Consider the following 23,126-nt stretch of genomic DNA (forward strand, 5'->3'; position numbering starts at 1 on the left):
TAAAGCCGCAGCGAACCAGGAAGTGCCCCTCACCCCTGTCCCGGTGCGGAGCGTGGGCCCAGTTACCGGGAAACTACGGGGTAAGGACCGCGATGCCGCGAAGGCTGTCGGGAGCTTCGCGGTGTTATTGTCCCGCAACATGCAAATGAGGAGCGGCCTCCAGCCAATGGGAGAGGTCGTCGGCTCTGGCGCAAGCGCGTTGGGGAGGGGCGGAGCTGACCTCGCCGTCAAGCTCGCTCCGCCGAGCGGCGGGGCCTGAGCACGCGCGGCCAAGATGGCGGCTGCGGGCGGCGGGCGGCGCAGCGGACACGGCCGGCTCTGACCGGGCCGCTCCACGGCGCGGCGGGAGGGCGCACGGAGGCCTCCGCGGGGCAGTGTCGGCCGGCCGGGGAGTAGACAGAGCCCCCCTTCGGGGGGGGAATTGTGTGCGGAAGGCGAGGGCCGCTGCCGGCGAGCCCGGCCGTGAGGGGCCGGCGAGCGGGGCGTGAGGGCGGGAGCCGGCCCGGAGGGGTGAGGCGGCCCGCGGCGGTGGGAGGGCGAGGGGCCGGGCTGAGGAGGGGCAGCGCGGGCTGAGGCGAGGCTAGCCGAGCCGGCCGGCGAGCAGGGGAAGGCTGGCTCCCTGCGGCGGGCGCTCGCAGGGCAGGCGGCGGCTGCGCCGGTGGCTCCCCGCGTTCCTGGCTCTTGGCTGCTGGGCGCCCCACGCCATGTTCTCGGTGCTCTCCTATGGCAGGCTGGTGGCCCGGGCAGTCCTGGGCGGCCTGTCGCAGACGGACTCCCGTGACTACAGCTTGGTGACAGCCAGCTGTGGCTTTGGCAAAGATTTCCGCAAGGGCATCCTCAAGAAAGGCATGTGCTACGGAGACGACGCCTGCTTCGTGGCCCGGCACCGGTCGGCTGATGTGCTGGGTGAGTGCTGGCGAGCCCTGCTCGGGGTGCTGGGCAGGCGCTGGTGGCGGTGTCCCGGCCTCCAGTGTGAGCCGCACGTGGCAAAGCGGCTCAGCCTTCGGCTGCAGACAAAGGAAGTGGTTCCGCCTGTAAATGTCAGTGCGAGTTCTCTTTTTTTAGCTTTAGAAGAAAGCTTTTGTACTCTTTGCCGCAGTACAACACCCACTTCGCTCAGCACACCCGTTGGGACAGGGTGCTGGGTGCCCAGGCCCAGCTTTGGCACCTCACCTGTAGGTGCCCGCAAGGCCTGGTGCCTCCAAAAGCTGGAGAAACGGCGTGTAATGTTTCACTTTCCATGTGCCTTTAAACCTTAACCAAGCCCTTTGTGTATGCATTGCGTTTACCAAGAAAAGATCATTGAAACGGACGCTTCCTGATTTTTTGCGTGTGCTGTGTCCTTGTCAAGTGAAAGGCAAAGTGACATTGAGACTGGCTTCAAATGTCAAACTTTAGTTTCAGTGTTTGCTCTGTCTTGATTGCACTCTGTGGTTTGGATTCACGTGTGAAATGAATCTGATGGGTTCAAATTTTACGAGTAGTGAATAATTAGAGATAATGAGTGGAATCTTGGGTTTGTGAACAGAATTCTTCTGACAGTGCTTGACCTTTCTCCTGTGTAGTCAGGGTTGATTTTGGCTAACTGGTACTTTGCAAAAGTTAGTTTTCAAGCAACTGCCAGAAGTAAATTTTCATCAGAACTTTGACATTAAAAAGAAGCAGCTTTTTCCCCCCCCATTTTTAGTTTTTAATTTTAAACCTGGTGGGATTACACTGCAGTGTCTTGTGATGTGTTGGGGATTCTTCACAAGCTAATGTTGTCGCCCAGAGCTTGGTTGCTGTTTCATGCTAAGGTGTTCCTTCTGGAAGCTGTAACTTGGTGCTAGTTAACAGTGTTGCTGATCATTCTCCAGTGAGCTGCTACTCTAAGGGTGATGCTGCAGCCTTGAAGATATGGAAAACATGTCAATGTGAGATACTCAGCATCTTTTCTGTTGTGCCTGTTCCAGAGAATCTTTTTGCTGTTCAAATTAGCTGTTGGACAACTTTACTTTAGCATGTGACTGAGACTGCCTGCCTTTAGAGTTCACACTAGGCCAGCACTGATAAATAACTGAGCAATCAGGATTTACCCATAAGAGAAATGCAGGATCCCCTTTACTTACAGGTGGACTCTCTTTGCATGGGGAAGCAAGTAAATTTGCGCCCATTTGATGATGGTTAGGGGGTTTTGGCCATATTTGGTAATTGCCATATGTGGACCTACAGCTTGTCTTCCTGCAGGAATCAACAGAGAACTGTGTTTCTAAGTTGAGCTTTGCATTAATTTTCATGGCGACTTGAAAACAAACAGAATTACAGCTCCACTTTAGGATCAAACAGCAAAGAAGGCTTCAGACCTGTATGTCTTAAGCACCAAGGAGGAAATAATTTACATAGAAAAGGTGTTAGTTTGGGTTTTCCCCTGTAAAACTGTTTTCATATTAGTTCTTTATTGATTTTCTAAATACACCTTCCAAACCCCCAAGATCACTGTACATTCTGCAAACAGTAACGCTCAGGATGGGGTTTGATGCAGTCCAACTTGATGCTTTTTCTTCATCCAGAGTCCTTAATTTTACAGACATAGTTTACTCTTTGTTTCTGCTGCCATGGTCATCTCTTTGCTCTCCCTTTCTCAACCAGTTCCACACTGCTGCAAAGTTTCAGCACCAGTGTTCCTGCCTTTAATTCTTGTTACTGTCATCACAAATGTGAGGTTCCTTAACAACTGTTTTTTAAAGAACCTCATAGATGTTCTCCTAACTCAATACCTGCCCGACTCTGCACTTCAGCAAAACTGCCTGAGCTGATTTGTTGCTTTTCAAGCTTCATTTTTCGGTATTAGTTTAATGAAGAGGCTCACGTGGCTTCAGCTGGAGCAGACACTAGACATGGTGAGAGTGCTTGTAGAGAGAACAGTAAATGTCCAAGGGTATCACTTGGAGTTATCCTGCCCTAGTAGTCATCAGTGACAAAGCCATGCCAGACAATGAATTTAACATTATTCTGTGCCAGCCTTTTCCAGAACCAGTATATGGGAAGCATGCCTGTGTGGGATGGAGATGGGTGTGGTGTAACAGTGAAAGAGCTACTCCCAGCTATTTGGCATGAGTGCTTGGGGATTCATTTTCTTAGGTCAAACAAAAGTGTTTATAGCAGATGCAAATATGCTAAGCACTACTTTTGTTCTGTGTATACTGTGTAGTCTAAAGGCTGAAAACAGTGTCTTCTAGTCTGTGCTTCATCCTTTCACGTTAAGACCAACAGAAAGCTTATGAAGATTCATGTTGTTTCCAGTCCTCCCATAGTAGTTAAGGGCTTGATGAGGCCTGTTACTGGTGTACTAGAAGCCTCGAGGGGTTTGACTTATTTTTACTTTGGTCTAGGATGTACCTGTTAAATTTGGATGTTTTCTTCCCATTTGGGGCACAGTGAGAGACAAGAAACTCAGAACTAGGGTGTTTCCTTTGGGATCACTCTGAGAAAAGGAAGTGGCTTTACTACCAACGTTAATCTCTAGAGCTTTATGATTCAGGCCCATGTTTCCTGCTGCTCAATACCATATTGTGTCTTTCTGTGTGCTCACTGTCAGGGTCTTGGTCGTCCACATCCTCAGTATATTCAAATACCTTCTTGAGATGTGATAGATGTCATGTGCTGCTTCAGGTCTAAAGGCATGCCCTTGACTTCTGAGGGCAGAAACACTGAAAACCAAAACTCTTCAGAAACTGGCACCTTTGTTTTTTCTTAATCCATGTGCAAGTGGAATTTTCAGAGCATAAGGGGCAAACCACACATTTAAAAAATGAACTTAAGCACTTTATATAAACATTTCACTTATTTAATGGAACTAAACATGAAGCTTGTTTGCAAGCTCCTACCTCACTCGTGCTGGTGACTGTTTTTTTCTGTTGTTGGGATCTGCCTTCTTTTGCTTGTTCCTGCCTTATCAGGCTCCTGATGCCTTTGCTCGTTTTTATGGATTTTCCAAGCTGTTGTGTGACTCATTATTGAAACACTACAGCAACCACTGTGCATCCCGTGACAGCATCACTTATACAATGTCTGTGCTGGGCAGAAGTTTGGGTTAGCCACTGCGACTTGACAAGTCTTCCGAACTATTTCTGTCCCCTAGCAGTAGTAAGAAAATCCCCCTCTGGCAGCAGCATAATGTCTGTCCACTGCAAAGCTAAAATTTGGCAACTTGTTTTATCTGCTTCAAATCTGGATTTTTAAAGGATTTTTGGGAAGGGGGGTGTTTAGGGCAGCTGTTCTAAACTGGAAGGAATTGCACTTGATTTAAAAGTCAGGTTTGTCAGCAGCCTGCGTAAGAGATGTGTAAAACTTAAGTGCCAAAGCCCCTGGAATATTGTTGGTCTTATTGTCATCAAGTGAATTAGAAGATGTAAAAGGATTTGTAGGTGAAATGTCAAGGTTGTTCTGGCAACTGTAGAGGAGGAAGGGACGCTGATGCCTGAAGGTCATGTAAGACTGTTAAGTGGTTTTATTTGGTATCATACCTGTTAAAGAGATTGTTGCTGTATCACATCTTACCACACTGAAGGAGGTGAGTTGTCTGCTTGCTTTGGAGTAGCCTTTCACCTACTTTGGGAGGATAGCTCAGGACAGCCAGTAATGGGATAAAACTTGTGTATGTGTCTTAGCTTGTAATAGATCAAATTAAGTTTTCTTTTGAATGTGGGGGCATAAGTACTGTCATTTGTAGAGAAATTACAGATTGAGGAAGATCCCTGTTAACAATGATATCCACTGTCGGTCGTAGTTCAGCTGATCCAAATGTCAGCAGTGCTGTTCTTCAGGAGCACTGACTGTATGTAACCTCTTAGAAATGTGGCAGCTCTTCTCAAGAATGAAGCTTCAATCTGGTTATTCTTTACCACAGTGTCTGCAAGGGCATTGCACACAACATGTTCTGATCAGCATTTGCAGTTGAACACACACACTTTAATTGTGAGTGCTCTTGGTACTTGTTGTAGCAGACAATTTTCCATTCATGGGCAGATCAGATTCTGTCAGGAATTACAGAAGGAAATAAAAATAAGCAAAGCTGAGAACAGTGCAGTAGGTGAGGTGTTAATCATACCTGTGTAGTAGGAAATGTTGCAGAAATCTACTGCTGTTTACTTTGCTTCATCCACACTTAATACTGTGAGCCTGAGATTGTTTGTGCTGTAGGTAATTTCAGTGCAGGTTGACAGATGTCTGTCTGTCTGCAGTACTTATCCCCTCTATCATTTAAGTGCCAACTGCCAGTAGCAGTTCAGCTGTGAAAATAAGGCCCACGGTTGCTCAACACCTGGAGAGGTTAAATAGTTAGAACTATGTAGGGAAGTTCTCATAAAACATCCAGGAATAAATAATAATCTAGTGTTCTGTAGCTCCCAGAATTCACTGAGCAACTTCTCAGGCTTAAATAAAATAGGTAAGAGATCTACCTGGTAAAGACCCATATCAGGAGCAACAGAGTATTGTAGCAGGGGGGGGGAAATATAAGAAACTACTGCTTTTTCCTCGGAGTATATGCATACTTTAATGCTTTCAGTTCATTGCTTCTCCTTCAGTTTGTTCTTCAACATTGTCTCTCTTGCTTGTTGTACCTCATTATCACTTAGCCAATTATTCTTCCAGAAACCTTGTATTTCATGCAAGGGTAGTTTAAGGTCTGCTGTAACTTTTAAAATGCTCAGTGTGAATAAGTAACCTTTCCCTTTGTAACTAGTTATCAGTCACACGCAATCTGCCTTCAGGGATTTGTATTTAACTGGGTTATTTCTTAGTCAAAACCTTGAGGGTGGAGAGTAGACACCATTTGGCTCTAATTGGGATCCCATGCTGGTGGAGCTGGTAGGAGAGTTGGTGCTGGCTCTGGGTGTGTGACTTCATGGGGTGGAGAACCTGTCTTAGGTGTGTGATTTATCTCATTGCTGATAAAGCAAGAAATCTTAATCGGTTTATCTCAATTCTGTGTGTTGACAAATATTGGGTGCTGTAATTTACAACTTGTGTAGTGCAGCAGGTTGCACTTTGTTATCATTTTAGCCTTTCTGTATGTGATGTGGAATAAATTCAGTCACAGATACATCCTTTCAATGTTCTTTATCAGTGATTTGTTGCGAACTCAGGTAAGGACCTCAAGACGCTGAAAGTTCAGTGGGATATATGGGGCGTCTCACAAAGTTATCTGTGGGGCATGCAAGGGCAATTCCTGCGGGCATCCCTGTGCCTGCCAGGTGCTTCTGTGTGTGAAGATTATCTGGAGCTGATGCAATGTTTGAAAGCATTCATCTTTCATTTTTAGGACAGGGTGATGCTTTTGGGCTCTGGCCATGGGCAGCTTAGTTTGCTCACTAGCCAGAACTTCTACTTGTAATGCTAGTTATATTAGACAGGGTTTGTTCTGAACTTTAAGCCTGCTTAGTTTATATTTGCTCTGAGACTGACTTACAAAAGCGAGTGGTGAAAGGCACATGTTAGTAGTGTTGGCATAGCTGGCTGCTCCCTGGGCAGTTAAGCTCCTGTGGTGGCAGTCAAAACAACTTCACATTTGCATTTCAACTGGTATTTTATCCCAGATGCTTTTAGCATTTTGAAGTGAATTTTAATAAGTTTCAGTGCTCCTATCTTCATTTGGTCCTACCTTTGGTGCTGCGGCATCAGTGGCTTGTGCTTTGTCTTTGAAACTTCATTGCAACTTTGTCTTGCTGAGACATCTTGATACACCAGATCTTTAAGAAAGCAGAAGGAGCCAGTTTTCGGACTGACACATGCAGCAAGTATTTAATCTGGCAGTAGCATTTGTGTGTTTTCCAGCAGTGGAGTGTTAACTCTCAAAGGGTTCTGAAAGGTCTCCATGATACAGTTAAATACTTGAGAAGGTTTCTGCTTTTGAAGTGATTTATTGTGAAATTTCCAGTTGCTTTATTTACAGCAGTGGTTCATCTCGCTGCAGGCGTTTCACTGTCACATGGACACGTGTGCAATTCCTGCATGGGCTTGAACAGGGAATATCCAAAGAAATCGTCTTTCTGTATAACTTTCTGATGTAGTAAATAGCTTAGAAAAAAGCCAGGGTTGTACAGTGCAATTTCAGCAGTGTCCTGTGGTTCCTAGCCTGTGAGAAGGCTATTTTAAGTTAACTGATGGGTACTGGAAGACAGTATTTAATGTTTTACAATGAAATCTGAGAAAATGAAAACCCAAGTAATCTTTTTCACTTGTTAGAACAGTAGTTAATTGTGAATATTTACAGTGGAGTTTGTCTTGCATGAAAACAAAGGTAATAGAAATAGAGCTTGGCATTATTCCTTGGCAGTGATACTGCCAATAGCAGTAGATCTTGACAGAGGGAAAACATGGTATTACGTTAAAAAACAATCCATTTTTCAGTTCTTGCTGCTTCTGGCATTTGAAATACCTCACAGACAGTTTTGCTTCTTGTTTGCTGTTAAGAAAGTTTTCTTAAACTTTCTCATTTACATTTCATCTGTGTCAGCAGCAGTTTTTTCAGTCTGTTTTAAAATCATATAGTCATTTCCCATAAACCCCATTAGCTTATGTTGAGAACACAGAATGTAAAGATACTGCTTTTACATTAAAACTACACTGAAGGTAAGACAAGATGGCTCAAGACCTTGACGAATGTAAAAATCTTATTTTAAGGCAAAACTAGTAAAGATGGGTCTTTTCCAGGTGGCATTGTGTGATGCAGGGCTGCTTGCATGTGCTCTGCTCATGTACTGCTGTGGGTCTGGTTGACAGCAGTAACTCCTGGCTCTCTGCCGGAGCAGGAGGAAGCATTTGACTGCTCTGGCAGTGCTTGTGAACCATGCTTTGAGAGCCAACAAGGTCATTTAGCTTAAATTAGATGAACTGACCTATCATCTGTAAGAGATGAAGTTTAAAAGGAAAAGAGGGGGAACATAACCAACCCCATAACCATCCCCACATTGTCCACTTTGGGCAAGGACAAGAAATAGGTGCCAGTGATGGTTTGTGAGTTAGTGACCTGGTGCAGTGGAAGTGTTACAGTGGAAGCAACTCCAGGGGCTGCTCCTGATGTAGTGGTCTCATTTGCTTTTGTGTCAGGATGGAGAAGGAATGCACATCTGTCTTGCTGCTTCTTAACCAGACAATCTGTTCTCTTAAGTGTGGTACAAAGTTAAGTGAAGGACCCACTTGTGGACCATCTAGAGGGTAATTGTTATAGAAGGCTGTAGAAGAATGTACATAAAGCTGTTTATAGCTTGCAAAAGTGGACAGGAAGACAGCCAGACAAAGCCATTTCATGGCTCAAGATAGAGTATGAAGTGTGCTGCCATGATTATGGATTCAGATTTCCTGCGTGGTTTAAGAAGTGAGCAAAGAAAAGTTGCTTGAAAAATTGAAAGAGGTCTTGATAATTAACCTTACCAGGTGCTTGCTGAGACTGCTTTCTTGTACTCTATACTAGTGCTCTGTGGTTGCTGTTAAAATATTTCCCAGGAAGACTAGTGTGCACGTGGTTTACTGATTGCTTGAGGGAACTCCGTAACTTCTGGTGGCTTGTTTTGTAACCACCTTGGGAGCCAAAAGCTGTGGGCAGTTCTTGTCAAACATCATCTTCTCATTGCAGTAACCCTGCTGCCAGTGAAGCAATGCCGTGTTCAGCTAGCAAGACTACATCTGGATTGTGTTCACCGTAAAGGGAAAAACACAGTGTAGAACACGAAAAACTTCATGTAAAGCAAGCATCATTGTCCAAATTGAACCTTAGTTTCTATTTCAAGTTCTAGATCTATAATTTTTTGTTAATGATATCTTACTCTAGACTTTTCTGTGTGGCATCAGAAGACAGTGGGTTAATCCAGTGTCAAGCTGAAGTTGTGGGACCTGTACAAGGATTACTTTCTTCTTGAAGAAACCAGAAAAGGCGTTTCCGAGAATGGCAGGGTTGCTTTTGCATTAGCTTCTTTGCAGGGTGTGAGAGGTGAATACAGGATCTGCATTCCTGTTGCATTCTTCTAAGAACACAAACAGCCAAAGCAGGTGTCTAAAAGGTTGTGCACTATTTTTGGGAGAAATCTGATTAATGTTGATAGGCTGTTCAGAATCTGGCCATAACCTCTTGTCAGATTATCGTGCCAAGGGCAGCTCTAAAGCTTCCGTCTCAGTTTCAGATGGTGTCGGATGCGAAGGGCATTTGTAAAGGAGGCAAACTCAGTTTCACCTTCTCAGGCAAATTTTCATGCCGTTGCTAATAGTGGTGTTCTTTTTCTGAGGATACTTGTTCTTTAACACAGTCTGAGCTCTGAGATTGCCTCTTCATGCTTTCATCAGGAACACGTTATTTTAGCTTTATTATTTTACAGAAACTTGCACTTGAAATGGTCAGTCCCTTAAATGCTGAGGATCAAAAAGACTCTTGGAAACACTTCCAAGTAGAGGTATTTTTATCTCATAAATAATGCCTTCAGACAGTATTTTACTTGTATCATGAAGGCCAGTTGAGGAACTTCAAGATACTTCATCCAAACAGCCACCAGAATGTCAGACCTGTTGCGTATCTCCCTCTGACCACCCCCCCCCTTCCCTATGTGCATCTTCACTGTTTGCTTCTGCAGTTGCTCAGCAGCTTCTCAAGCTTGGGCAAAACTAATTTTCTGATATCCAGGTAGTTTTGAATAAGGGAATGAAAAAGGACTGAATCATAGTTTTCATACTCTTGCTTGGCTGAAGCTGTAGGCAGCAGGGTCTCCTTTGAAGGTGTAGGTCCCAGCACTGTGCGGCTTATGTGTGGGTTTTGAATACATGTCTCAAATGGAAGTTTAGTTTCTACAGAAATTGATACTAACAAATAGAAAGTGTTGTCCCTCATGAGCACATAGCTTGAGAAGGATCTTTGGACACTGAATAATAAGGAAGAGTTTCTGTATCATTTCTGTGCTAGTTAAAACCTTAACAGCCTCCACATTTGAAATGAATAAAACCCTTTCTTTTTAAGGGGCTGGTCAAAGGTTAATGGGATCGAAGCCTCCTCTTTCCCCCACATTCCCCACTACTTGGTCTCTAGTGAAGTCAGCCTCCCCACAGAGTCCTCAGCATTAGACTTTTACCTTCTCTCCAGCAAATCAGATTATATTTAGGTTTTTGCCTAGGAGCTGATAACAGGAGTTCTTACAAATGCTTAGAATTTCCTTTCCTTAGTAAAAGTGTTTTTGAAGCAGGTGCCATGTCGTACTTTTTAGTTAATGAATATCATTAAGTGATGTAAAGAACTAAAAACCTCGTTTTGGAAACCATGTCTGTTCATATAACTCTGGTTTTGTGTTTTCTTCTAGGGGTAGCAGATGGTGTAGGTGGCTGGAGAGACTATGGGGTCGACCCTTCTCAGTTCTCAGGGACTCTAATGCGAACGTGTGAACGTTTAGTAAAAGAAGGACGGTTTGTACCAAGTAACCCTGTTGGGATTCTCACCGCAGGTTACTGTGAGCTGCTGCAGAACAAAGTACCTCTGCTTGGTAAGAGAACACAAATACATAAACTGGATCATAATTGTTGTATGTTACTTAGACATGCTTTACTCAAGGTTGCTTTAATATGTTGCCAACATCTACAACAGTTTTGTAGGTATTTCTCTTAATTACCCAAAGAACCTAGCAATGAAGTTGTGTTGGTAGCACCCTTGTAGGTTTAAAAACTGTCTTGATTCATTCAGTGATACAGGGAATGTGTGTGGATGTATCAAAACTGATGGTTATTCAGGAGTGCTCGCAGAGAGTTTGAAGTAGGATGCACTCATGCAAGGGCAGCGTGTGTAATAGTGCTCTCTATTACGTGTGTATAAATAACTGTGCTGAAAACTCATCATGGTTGGTTGTGGCTTTTTGCTCAAGCTATGCAAGCAGAAGTATTTTCAGGCACGGTTTTGCTCATTCCTTGCCTTACTGCTCCTGTTGCCTTTTATGTCCAATGATCTTTTAACCTAATCGGTTGGCTTAAGTCATTTAGAACATACAGTCGCTGGCACTGTATATTATTTTTACAATTCCTTGTGGGGGATTCATTACAGGCCTTTTGGAAAGCAAACCCAAGTAGATGCTTGGCATATTCTGTGTCAAACTTGGATTTTAGACAGGGCATCCAGCTGCCTTGGGAATGGTGAGCAGATAGAGAGGTAACATTTGGGCTTTGCTGACAGCCTTGAGAACAGGATACTTTTCTAAAGGGCATGTGACCTCTTCTGCACTAAGAAAGTGTCACCCTGCAAGATACACATGCTTCTCACCTGACCTTAAAGTTCTATGCCAGAGGAGTGCTATGTAAGCTATATTTAACTTGTGTGCTGAGCTTTGGAACAGATGTTCTGGCATTATATGCCTAAAGAATAGGTTGGAACCTCAGAAGTGACCTTAAGTATCACTAAAATAGCAGTGGTTGGTAATTACCTTAGGATTTTGTGTGTTTAGTAGTGCTTATTTGTGCAAAGCAGATGTAGCTGTAAGTGATCCACAAAGTGGGCCACTGGTGAGGGCTCTCACAGTGGCTTTGTAGACGGAGGCAGTGCTGCTTAGCTTGACCTTTCGAGTGCTGAAAAGCAGCATATGCTGAGTCACAAGATCTGCATTCCACACATGGCCTCCTGGTTACACTCTGCTAGTAGAGTTAGAATTTGGAACTAATGATCCTTGGTGTTTCTCCTTTATCCGAGAACAGTATTTTTGGAAGTAGAAACAAACCCCTGGAATTACCACAGCAGTGAACATCTAGTTTGTTGGAAATGAAGAGAGAGGATCTCATTAAGGAGGATTCATCAGGCAATTAACTTTTCCTTGTTGTTGTGCTTTAAGTCTTGACATGTAGTTAATCATAATTGAATCTAGCAAAGATTTTAAGATAAAACTGAAATGGGAGGAAACTCTGGTATTTAATTAAATGCTGTTTTTGTAGTGCAGAACAATCTTGGATGCTGTCACATACCAAATCTGAATTTTTCTCAAGATACTGCTTTGATTTGCCACTCAGTAAGAGTGGAGAAGATGCTCTGTATTCACTAGAGAACAAATTAAGGGCAAGTGTATTGCAGAGAACTCCCTGTGTTAGGAAGGGAAACATCTGGAGTAGGTGATGCCTAGAGCCAGCTGGACTTCTGCAAGCCTGCCATAAACTTAGCTCATTGCAAGCTTGTGGTCTGTCCAGCATGTAGCTGTGCTTGGAAACTCCCTCCTTGGAAGGGCATTAGGATAGAAAATGAAGACTGGTGGAATGGAGACTTAACTTAGAGGTAGAAGTCAAGAAGAAGTGCTTTAGCTGCATGTCATCCTTTTCAGGAAGGAATGTTCTTCTGATGGATGTGCTGTTCTTTGTACTGAAATTAAGTGACTGCTGTTTACTGCAGAGGACTTCATGTGTGTGGATGGGTATCTCTGCAGTACAGTTGTGTCTGTGGCTTGCAACCAAGCACAGCTGGTGGCTGCTGCTCCATGAATGAATCAAGAACTCTTCAGTGCCCTCAAGCATGGCTGGGATAGTTCTGAGCACGGCTGACAAGTAGATACGTTCCTGTTCTGTCCTGCTTGAACCTGGAATAGCATTTGTCTCTGAAATGTTTTTCCTTTAAATTTGTGAAGTTGGCATCCTGAAGATGTTATTTTTTACACATGTAGATAGCTCTCCAGAGCCATGCTGTGAAGAAAAGCGTTTTGATGTTCTGCCAAGAGGAATGCAATAACACCTAATACTTAATCGCAAGCAGTTTTTTACTTGGCGTGGTTTTTTTACAGCTGATGAGTGAAACTGTGTGGAGAGCACCCAGCATTGTATGGATGCTGCTGGAATTCTATTATCTCAATGATTTTGGAATTTCAGTATTTTATGTGACTTGTGTAAATCCAGTCCTATAGCAGAATGTGCTGACATATGTTGGGGTGGAAAACTGTAAATAAAGTGGAACAAAACAGGTATTTGTCAGCATAATGTGTTTACCAAAATCAGAGCAGGAAAAGTAAGTTCCATGCAAAAATCATAGGTTGTGTTGTAAAGATTTCCAGCATTTTTCTATCTTAAGTGATATTAATTTTGGCATTATTATTTCTGTTCCTCATTGTGAGCTCTGAGAAGTGTTTGAATAATAGCACTGTGAATCAAATCAGTGAAAGACTAAACAGTTTCTGTAAGGGCAACTCCAGTTACCGTGTTCTGTTTGCAGGAAGCAGCACAGCCTGTATAGTCGTTCTGGACAGGACAAGTCATCGTTTACATACAGCCAACTTGGGAGACTCTGGATTTTTGGTAGTCAGAGGAGGGGAAGTAGTCCATCGATCCGATGAGCAGCAGCATTACTTCAACACTCCGTTCCAACTGTCCATAGCTCCACCAGAAGCAGAAGGTGTTGTCTTAAGTGACAGGTAAGATGGAGAGGAACTTAAATCCTTAATCTGTGTATGTGGACAGCTCCAAAAGGCTGCAGTTCTGCTGCTGTGAAGCTCTTTGCACATGGGATTTCAGCATGTGCCTGCTTTGAGGGTTTTATACCTGCCTCTGTCTTTTAGGTACTGTGAACATTTCTCACCTTGTGCTTTCCAAACTCCATACATCGTTGCACTGTCTGAGTTTATGGAGCTAATGATGATGATTCATGGTGGCATATTCCCATAGTCTGTGGTGTGCACTAGGCATATTCCCGTCCATGGGAAGATGCAGCTCAGGAAAGCTGCTCCCTTTGTATGAGGGGCTTGTCTGAACCAGAGCTTTCATCCCCAGTCCCTGTGTACTCTCTCCTGAGGCTGGTCTGGAGTAGGCTAGTTTAGATATCTTGGCACTGAGGTAGCAAGTACTTGAAGAACAGAGCAGAGGGACATGTGACTGTAACTGGTGTTTCCAAAGAGCTGAGTTTCCTGCAGCATATTGTATTTGACCAAAACGAGCAAAAAAAAACCCTGTTTGGCAGAACACCAAGCTGAGAAATGAGAGTATTAGGAAAGGACAATCTGTTCACAGAAATGAGTTGTTTCAGAGGCAGACTTGTACTTGTGTCTTCCCTGAAGAATGTCAGGCTGATCCCTCTCTGACTTAGTGAAGCCTTGCCAGTAATATTAAGTAAGAATTAAAACTCCAGCTTTCAAATATGTGTTAAAATACAGCTTTCAGATAATACTTACATGCTTATTAATGTGATGTATTTCCTGGTTTAGTGCAGGGTGTCCCTGCCTATGGGAGCGGGGATGGAAGTAAATGATGTTAAGGTCCTTTCCAACACTAAATATTCTATGACTGTGATATCCCTCTTCTGAATACAGGGAGATGATAAAGGAGAGTGACCACACTATACAGGGAGTGTAATAAGTATCTTAAGTTTTTGGTACAAGGTTTGTACTTGATGGATCTTGAGGGTCTTTTCCAACGGAAATGATTCTGTGAAACTCCAGTGCTGATGCAGTGAGGTCTGTGACTTCAGTGCCAAGATGATGGTGAGCTTTTGGCAAACGTGAAGTTGTTGAAACTCCTGACCAGTCTTATGTAGGGCTTTATTACTTCATCGTAAGACTGCAGAGAGGAAGCTGGGGCAAGACTCTGAAATTAGAACCTTTAATCGAACCTATTTATTAGGCTGAAATGAAACAATTGTTTGTAGTTCCAGAGCTGTGAAAGAAAAACCTTTACTTTTCTGAGTTTTTGTGTCCTCCCTGGGAAGGCAGAACCCAAAAGCACAAAGAGAATTGATAATGTCCACTGGAGTCAGCAGTGTGAGTCATCACGCAATATGGAAAGGCAAGATAAATGAGCTCCTGAGCTTCAGTTCTGAGTCGTGATTATAGCTCTGGCTCATCTCTGCTCTGTTCGTGATGTTAATAACTGCTCACGGATGTTGTCTAGATGCTTCTGCAGCACCTTTTTCGTCTGTTGTCCCAGTTAAATGTTACGTTTGGCTATCTATGGGAATAGGCAATCTTCACTGTCAGCCTTTCTGAAGCTACACATCAGCCAAGCAAAGCAGCTCTTCTGCTTTCTGGCACAGCCAAATAGCATCGGATGCAGCAGTTCCTCCCTTCTCAAAAACCTTTGAAGAATGTTCAAGAATGAAGGATTTGTCACTGCCCTGCTCCTGAGAATCAGATTTGGCAGCAATATTCATGGTGAAATTGGGTATTTTCTCCTCTTAGTGTTGTGTAAGGTACTGGGTGTGAGCAGACCAACCGGCTGTGGTCTCCTGGTAGCCATTCCTGGGGTGTTTCATATTCCATTGCATTAGAAAGTGATAAAGTGATTCAGAGTCCTTAAGTGTTTTGGCCATTCCTGTTATGAATTGCCCTTTCAAGTACAGCCCTCTTACATATTTCGGATGAGTGGGGGGGAAGCCCTGAGCTGCCATTCTACTTAATGGTTTCCATGGAGATCCACTTGTGAAGCAGATTAGTTTGCGGGATTGTTCATTTGGGAATTTTCAATGCAAATCCTTTGTGTGATAGCTGGAACGTTACCTGTTTGCAGTCACAGCTCCTCTGTTGCAGCTCTCTTGACAAGCCATCCCAGTGCAAAAGCTCCACAGTTAGTCATTATTTCTTTCTTTTGCAGAAAAACAGGTAACAGTAGTGAATTACAAAAGCTGTTGATGGGTTTGTTTGGCATCACTTGGTGAAAGCTGGCGCCCTTTCCTCTAACATACCTGTCATCTTCACAGCCCTGATGCTGCTGATAGTACTTCATTTGACGTCCAACTTGGAGACATTATTTTGACTGCAACAGATGGACTGTTTGACAACATGCCTGACTACATGATTCTGCAGGAGTTGAAAAAGCTGAAGGTAAGTGTGTGTATTGGGAATCTCTCACGTCTTTTTGCACTGGGTATCCCTTATAGTTACAAACACTATTTTTTTATGCATGTAACTTCTGTATTTTATGTCAAAGACCCACCACAAAGTGCTCTCAAGAGACTTTTCAGTTAATACCGTGTGTGAGCAGGGGAGAGGGATCTCTCTTGGATCTGCACCCAGGCTGGATCCAGAAGCAGTGGCTTGGGCTTAAACTGGCCAGGTCACTGATGAGTGATGGAGGGAGAGGAGGCGGGTGATGGGGAGATGCTCAGGAGCAGGCCCTTGTGTTTTACCTGTACTTGTACATGAAGATACAGCATCTCTTGTGGCTTATTTGAGGGAGTGAGCTGTATACTTACGAACAGCGTGAAGCTTTTCTGAAGGGTTATAAACATACAGTCATTGTGCAGCAGTTGGGCTGCGTGAATTGTGAGTTACATGTGCTCCAAGATAATGTTCTGTAACAGAATATTGCTTGGCAACTTTTCCAGGTTAGTGGCCATAAATGGTCTTTCTAAATAGTAAAACTACATTAAAATATTTAAATTTGGATGAGAATATTTAGCTTAAGGCTGTTTACTTGCAGAAAGTATACTTAGGAGATATCAATATGTATAAGCTCCTTGAGGAAAGTCATTTGCATGAAACACAGAGAAGGTTAACGTGTAGAATTACAGTGTGGTTTTGAAAAGGTGCTGCCTGCTCCTGTCCTGCGGCTACATAAGTGGTAGGTGGTGTCAGACAAAGTGGGTCCTGGCAGACACAGTGTCTGCACATCAGCCAGGCTCTCTGTGGTCCCTGCTATCACTGTCCTTTCCTCAGTGCACTGTTTGGGTCTGAAATGGAACGTGTGAGCACAAGCTGACAGAGGCTTTATGTGGTTAGTGGAGGTAGTGACAGCACTGAAGGTGTGTCAGGGCGCTGGCATAGTTTGGAAGGATCTGGTGGGCTGGTCACTGACCTGCAGGGCTGTTACTTAACGCAATAGCCGAATCCTAGCTCTTGTTCACCAACTCCCATCTTCTTGGCGAGGTTGGCCTGGGCTGGAGGTGGAATTCCCTCGTGGAGGAAGGTTGAGCTCCACCTTTTGGCCCGTTTGGGAAAGGCACTGAACTTCCCGTGAGGTTCAGCCAAAAGTTAATCATGGAAATGCCGCTAATTCCCCAAACTGCAGGGAAGAGTCTTGGAGTGAGAAGGCATTTTGAAATAGCGGCGAGCAAAAAGAGCAGTGGTTGTTGTGTTGTGTTGGCTGGAGTAAGGAAAGCCTTGGAGTAACGCAGCAGAGTTACTGAAACAGGAAAAACCTAACATTTAAAATGCAGCCTGTGGAAGGTTGTGTGCTCAGGATGTGTTTTCTTATCTCACTTCTAAAGTTCCCCTTCCCCCCAAGCAATGCTCTTGTTGGTTTGGGTAAGAGGGTCAGAGAAGTGGGACTTACATTAAAGGGAAAACATAATTACCTCAACAGAGCCTCCTTAGGGAAGGGTGGCTCTTCCAGTGTGAGCTGTGAGCAGAGCTATCAAATACCCCCTTGCCCTCCGGTGGGGCTGTTTATTGAGTGTTAGTCTTCTGAGTTTCCAAGTTCTATAAATCCTCCAAAACCAAGTCTTTATCTGGTCAGGAACCTGAGCTCTGGTCTCCAGTTGTGAGGATGGGCAGGTCTAACCCAAATTTAGGAAACCTAAGATGGTGAGGGTTCCATTTGGAAGAGAAGGTGCCCTAATGTGAGAAAGAAGGATCAGGGATCCCTAAAGCTGACGTGCATTGGCAGAACCGTTCCCGATACTGTAAAGTTTATTCCTATAAGAATGAACTTTTTTCCTCCTTAATTTAGAACTCCAACTATGAGAGCATACAGCAGACTGCGAGAAGCATCGCTGAGCAAGCTCACGAGCTGGCTTATGATCCCACTTACATGTCACCGTTTGCACAGTTCGCATGTGACAATGGATTGAATGTGAGAGGTAAGGTGATATTTCCCTGCTGCTCCCACTCTCGCTGCCTTTAAGAGCTCTTGAGCAAAGTGAAGTTCTGTTGTTCCCCAAATCCAATTGGAAAACAGGGTGCTGGAAAAATGTGCTTGGCAGGAGAGCACCGCCGTGGGGTGCCGAGCTTGGCGAGGACACTGGCTCCTGGTTACAGGTCATGGGGAGCTCCTGTGGGAAGCAGCTGGAGCACAGAGAGCACAGAGTGCTCATTCTTAGTTCATTTTATTGTAACCCAATGTGTTCCCTCCTGCCTGAGAGGAGCTCTCCAGGCTCTTGAGGAAACTGCTTGTTCCTTGGATTGGGGTGTGATTGTGGGGGTGGGTTTTGGGGTTGGTTTTTATTGTTGAAGCTTTTTAGCCAAGATTCTGCACACTCTTTGGGGGTTGATTATTTTTGTGGTTGAAGTTTCTGACCCTTGTGCTGTACCATCAGCATCCCCATCCTCATCCCCATGGCGGGGGCTTGGAACTGGAAGAGCGTAAGGTCCTTTCCAACCCAAACCAGTCTGTGATTCTAAAGAGTCTTAAGTGAGCCTTAAGTGTCTTTCCTAAGGGTTGAGGCAGTCGCTGTAAAGCTTGGGCTTCACATTGCTACAAAGCTCAGTCTCTTGGTAATGAACCTGCAGATCTCCCGAGTCCACAGGACTGGTCTGAGTTCCTGCCTAACATGGGACCTCTTCTCTGAGCTGTTTCTCAGAGTCCAGTGGATTCCTGTAGCTGTTGAGGCTTGAAAAGTGACTGCTAAAAGCATTAAGTAGCTCTTAGGAAGACAGGCAGTAATACAGTGCTGGAGAAGAGGCGTTTGGTTTACAGCAGAAATTCCTGAGCAGATCTTGATTGCAGGCTGCTTGTACCAAAGTGGTGGTGGGGTTTTGTACATTCATTTCACAGCCTGCCAGAAACCAGGCTTTCTGCTCTGCTGCCTGACAGCGACTGGGAGGATTCTGTGCTCCTTTTCATAGCTTGACCTCACCACAGCTCAAAAGGAGAGCGCCTTTTGCTGTGTCAGGTGTCGTTGCTACCCTCTGTCGTGTTTCAGAAAGGAGGTGGAGGAAGCAGAGCTTAAGTTGTCTTTAATGAAAGAGCTTTCCATGGGGGGAATCTCTCAGGTTCTAAGGTGACCGCTGTGGCTGGATGAAATAGTTCTGCTTTTCTTCCATTGCAGGGGGAAAACCAGACGACATCACCGTCCTTCTGTCTATAGTAGCCGAGTACACAGACTGAGCTGCCCGCAGCGGCAGCCCCTGTTTGCACCCCCAGCTCGAGCCCCACACCCGGTTTCCTGCTGGCAGGATCCTTCCTTCCTTCGCAGCCGAGCTCGGCAGCCGGTTCTCGAGCTCGCGGCCTGAAGCCCTTGTGAAGAACCACTCTCATAGTACACTGGTCTTTGTCTGCCAGCAAGAGATGAAGAAGCTCAAGGCTTGAAAAGCATGTGTCTCGGAGCTCAAAAAGGGGGAGGATCGATCCCAAGTCGTTACTGCATTTGAAATGTGACTTCCTTTCAAAGGAGTAGAATTGGTTTCTCCTCTTTCAAACTAGATTCAATAGCTACCACCTCTCCAGGAGGGCATATTACTCTACTTACTAGAAACGTTCACTATTCATTAGAGGGTATGTTACAGAACACAGTTTCATAAGCATAGTCTTGTTACAGTGATAGCTGAGGTTTCGTGTTTCTAAGCTCCGGTTTTCAGGAGATTTCTACCTGCTGTAAACATTCTGCTCTTGCCATCCATGGTGTCAGCCTTAGGAGCCTTTTCTAGTACGGGATTTCCAAGACAAAAATCCATACTTAGTTCAAGTTCTATGGATGCAAATGTGTTTTGTGATTTCAGGTGCTTTAACTGTGATCTTAAGGAGTTCTGCAGATCATTTGTCCGTGACGGGCCTGGTATCGAGGTGTTTGGGCTGTGGAGGATTTTAATTTAGTTTAATTTTGGGTCATTTTCTTAAGTACAAATTTTAGCTCAGCGCCAGCAAACTGAGCGGGGCAGAGCTGAGGCCCCTGCAGCATCCGACCCCATCGCACCGGCGCGAGGTGATGCGGCACCGAGAACAGCTCCTCCTCAGCTCTGCCCTCGCTTCCAGCAGCTGATGCTGTTGTTAACGAAGCTTAATTTGTGTTTGGAGTTGCCACTTGCTCGGGTAGCACAGAGCGTGCTGCACCCGTTGAGGTCCAGTGGATCCCTTGCCTCGCAGACGAGCACCTCTCTCTGCTTCTGCTGTGGCAGCAGCAGGAAGTACAGAACCTATTAATGAATAATCAGCTAAACTTACATTTCAGTAACTCGAGTTTAGGGTTTGGGGAATGAACCTTAATGATGTTTACAGTTCTCTAACAGCCACTTTGCAATATGACATTTCCCTTTGAATGACCGTAGCTCCCGTTTGTTCCCCCCCTCTTCCAGCAAGCTTTCCTTTTCCTTTCCTGAGGTTCATACAAAACAAGCTGATAGCTGTAAAGATATATATATTTTTGGTCAGGTTTTTGTTGTTTTTTTTTTCCATTAACTTTTTTGCTGGTAGAAAAGTCTGTAGAAATAAATTAAAGCCATGTTTTTATATCTAAAAAGTCGGGTAATGTTGCTGTTTAGGTGAGTGCAGTTAAACTCGGTCAGTAAGTAATCTTACCTGCTCTCCAGAGGAGATTTTTTACTACCTGGTTTATTGTATTAAAACTGTTTAAGTTTGAGGTTACCTCAACTTGTGTAAAAGAATTTTTGTGGACTTGTACTGTATATTTGCGTAACTATGTCAAGCTTTTATTTAAGGTCATTTAACATGTACCATGTACATGTCATTTTACTATATTTCAATGCACCATGCTTGTAACAGGCATTTCAGTTATAATAAGTGATTAATTTGGAAGCTCTTCAGTAATTTATCTGCTATTCCTAAATTGGCGTCACGTTAGCGATGGATTTTGCATCACCTTGTGATTCCTTGTCAAAATGCCTTAACCACCCTAACTTGACCAAAATCTGATTTTGGTGAGGGTACGGGAGGATGATGTTAATGAAGAATCCCTGCGTTTTGTGCTACCTGGAGCAGTGAGTGGTGGAGAACTTTGCACAAATTGCCAGTCCTTGTTGTTTTCCACAACGGAACAAGCTGTTCCCGGCTGTCTCCTAGAAGGAATGTATCCACGCTGCAGCACAGGGCTTTGTTTCTTGCGTTTGGGAGGGACTTTTCTCTCTCAAATCTTGGGTGTCTTTTACATTTTATTCTCCAGTATTTCCTGTCGCGCTTCTTGATTAGAGCGGGTTTGATCAACTCTTCTTTCCCTTCACCTTCCCTTCAAGCGATGCCCCTGTAGGCCCAGGCTGCTGCACCCTCACCCCTCGCTCTCACTGCGCTCATCCCCAGCCCTCGGTAGGTTTTCCCCTTCTCCGCTTCCTCTAGAGGTAGGCACGGGGAGACGTTTGCGGAGCGGACGGATGCGGATGGTGACGGCGCTCGTCTCCTGCGCTGTGCTCTGCCGCTGCGGCGCCGGGATCGGGAATTCCCGATGGAAGGCCATTGGCCACTGAGCAGTACCCACAAAGCCGTTTGCCTCATATCACACCATGATTCTAGTTTTTTGTATTATTAAGAACAAATTGGGGTTTTGATTTACAAATCATGAGTTTATCCCTCACCGGACACACCAAAGACCAGTAAAGCTTATAGCTTTTCCATCTGTTTATAAAGCAATACTGTATTATAAAGAATTGATATTTTTATCACATGCTTGATTGTTTTGGGGTTTGTTTTTGTTTTCCTTTACTTTCAGATGTGCACTCGAAACATATCAAACCTGATTTCTTCCTATGAACTTAAGCTGTCTGCGCACAACAAATTTCATGGAAAAGGAAATGACAGGGCCCATCCTATCAAAATCCTTGTAAGCGATGCATGAAGCAGTAACACTTCCTAGGAATTAGCATATTGTGGCTACTCACGAGAGGAGCGTACAAGGGCGTTTGTGCCATGGAAGCGTGCGTGAGCGGAGCACGGGCTGACTCCCAGCTGCACGGAGGGGTTCTGGTTGTGGTCAGGAGCTGGTGGATCTGGAGCGATGAGCTGAAGGAGGAGTTTTATACATCAGTGACACTGAACACCCGGGGCTGGTGGGAACTGGGGTTCCTGCAGCGTTGTTGGGTGTTTGGACAAACCAGGGCTGAGATGTGGTGAATTGGAATAACTCTGTGGTTCTTTGCTCCTTTTACAGCTATCTTTGGGAGAGCTGCGCCATCCAGCTTCCCTCCAAATGTACTTTCTTGGTGTCTATAAAGAAGGTTAAATGGCTAAAAAACCCCAAAAAGCTGATCTTGGGACCAGGCAGTTGCAGTGAGTCAAAGAGAAGGGGGAGAGGTGAGGGTCTGGCAAAGGTGTGGAGGATTTTGTGGTGGAATCTCCATCTGTTGGCAATGGATATCCCTTCTCTGTGGAAAAACCCAGCTGTGTGGGTAGGAAAGGGCTGTATGAAGTAGGTTCTCACAAAGATAGCTGAAGTAATGAAGCAAATCTGAGTCTGTATCTAATGAGGATGCTTTGTTGTTGTTGTTAAATGAGACTATCATCTATGCTTACCTAAGAAGCAATTATGTGAATTTCATGTCTGAGGTATAACTTATGCAGGAATAGTTCTGTAAATACATTTAAATGAATTGTAAAGATATTTAATAAATATAGTATTTATACTAAAATGTGCTTTTTAAAGTAAAGTTGACTGCAAAACCTCCGTTTGTCAACACAATGATGTCAGTGGTGGCACAAGGATCACAGCCACTGCCACTGGGGTGTTGGGCTCTTGTTTAGACCTTTCTTGTGGTGTTCCTAAATCCCTGTGGGAATGAAAGTGGGCTCTAATGCTCTGGCAGACAGAATCACCAGTTTTGGTTAATTCAAGATTGGGAAATTGGGTATTTTATCCCAGTGTGACTTTGGGAACACCACCACTGAGCTGTGGTGGAAGAGGCAGGGAGTGGGAAAAGAATAATGGGAAACACAGAAACCTCTTAACCATCACCTTTATTTGTTCAAATGCATTCCTCTGACGTTGGTTACTCAGTGAAACGCCAGTTCTGCACCAACCCTGTACCAGCACCGGCTGTTCCCCAGCAGTAGCGTGTCTGGCTGTGCTGGAGTGGGTGGATGGGTTTATTTCCAGCACTCAGCTTTACAACAGCAGCTTACCTGGCCTCAAGTGGCAGAGTTCTCCAGCAGGAATATGCTGGGGCACTGAGCAGCTGAAGCTGTTCTTGCACAACACGCAATGAACCCCAGACAGGGCAGAACAGCAGGTAATGGCTCAGGATGACCGGTGCTGGTGGTGAATGCGAACAGTGAGTGAACTTTTA

The 23,126-nt window shown here is 44.6% G+C and overlaps 1 protein-coding gene across 2 annotated transcripts; it reads left to right on the forward strand.

Annotated features, from left to right (window-relative positions):
* The first annotated feature begins 247 nt into the window (after positions 1–247).
* PPTC7 (protein phosphatase targeting COQ7) lies at positions 248–22,472 on the forward strand. Of its 2 annotated transcripts, XM_061344512.1 has the most exons (6): positions 545–906; positions 10,323–10,502; positions 13,190–13,388; positions 15,662–15,785; positions 17,632–17,761; positions 18,950–22,472. In XM_061344512.1, the coding sequence occupies exons 1-6, from the start codon at positions 705–707 to the stop codon at positions 19,006–19,008; spliced, it is 894 nt and encodes a 297-aa protein (XP_061200496.1). In that variant the 5' UTR covers positions 545–704; the 3' UTR covers positions 19,009–22,472. The 2 variants fall into 2 exon arrangements, with proteins under 2 accessions (XP_061200497.1, XP_061200496.1); XM_061344513.1 differs by lacking the exon at positions 17,632–17,761 and having other exon boundaries at positions 248–906.
* The last annotated feature ends 654 nt before the right edge of the window (positions 22,473–23,126 follow it).

The sequence above is a fragment of the Neopsephotus bourkii genome, unplaced genomic scaffold (assembly GCF_033783945.1).
Source record: "Neopsephotus bourkii isolate Nb327-2 ecotype Australia unplaced genomic scaffold, CSIRO-AGI_Nbou_v1 NB_230, whole genome shotgun sequence".
In the NCBI taxonomy this organism is placed as follows: domain Eukaryota; kingdom Metazoa; phylum Chordata; class Aves; order Psittaciformes; family Psittacidae; genus Neopsephotus; species Neopsephotus bourkii.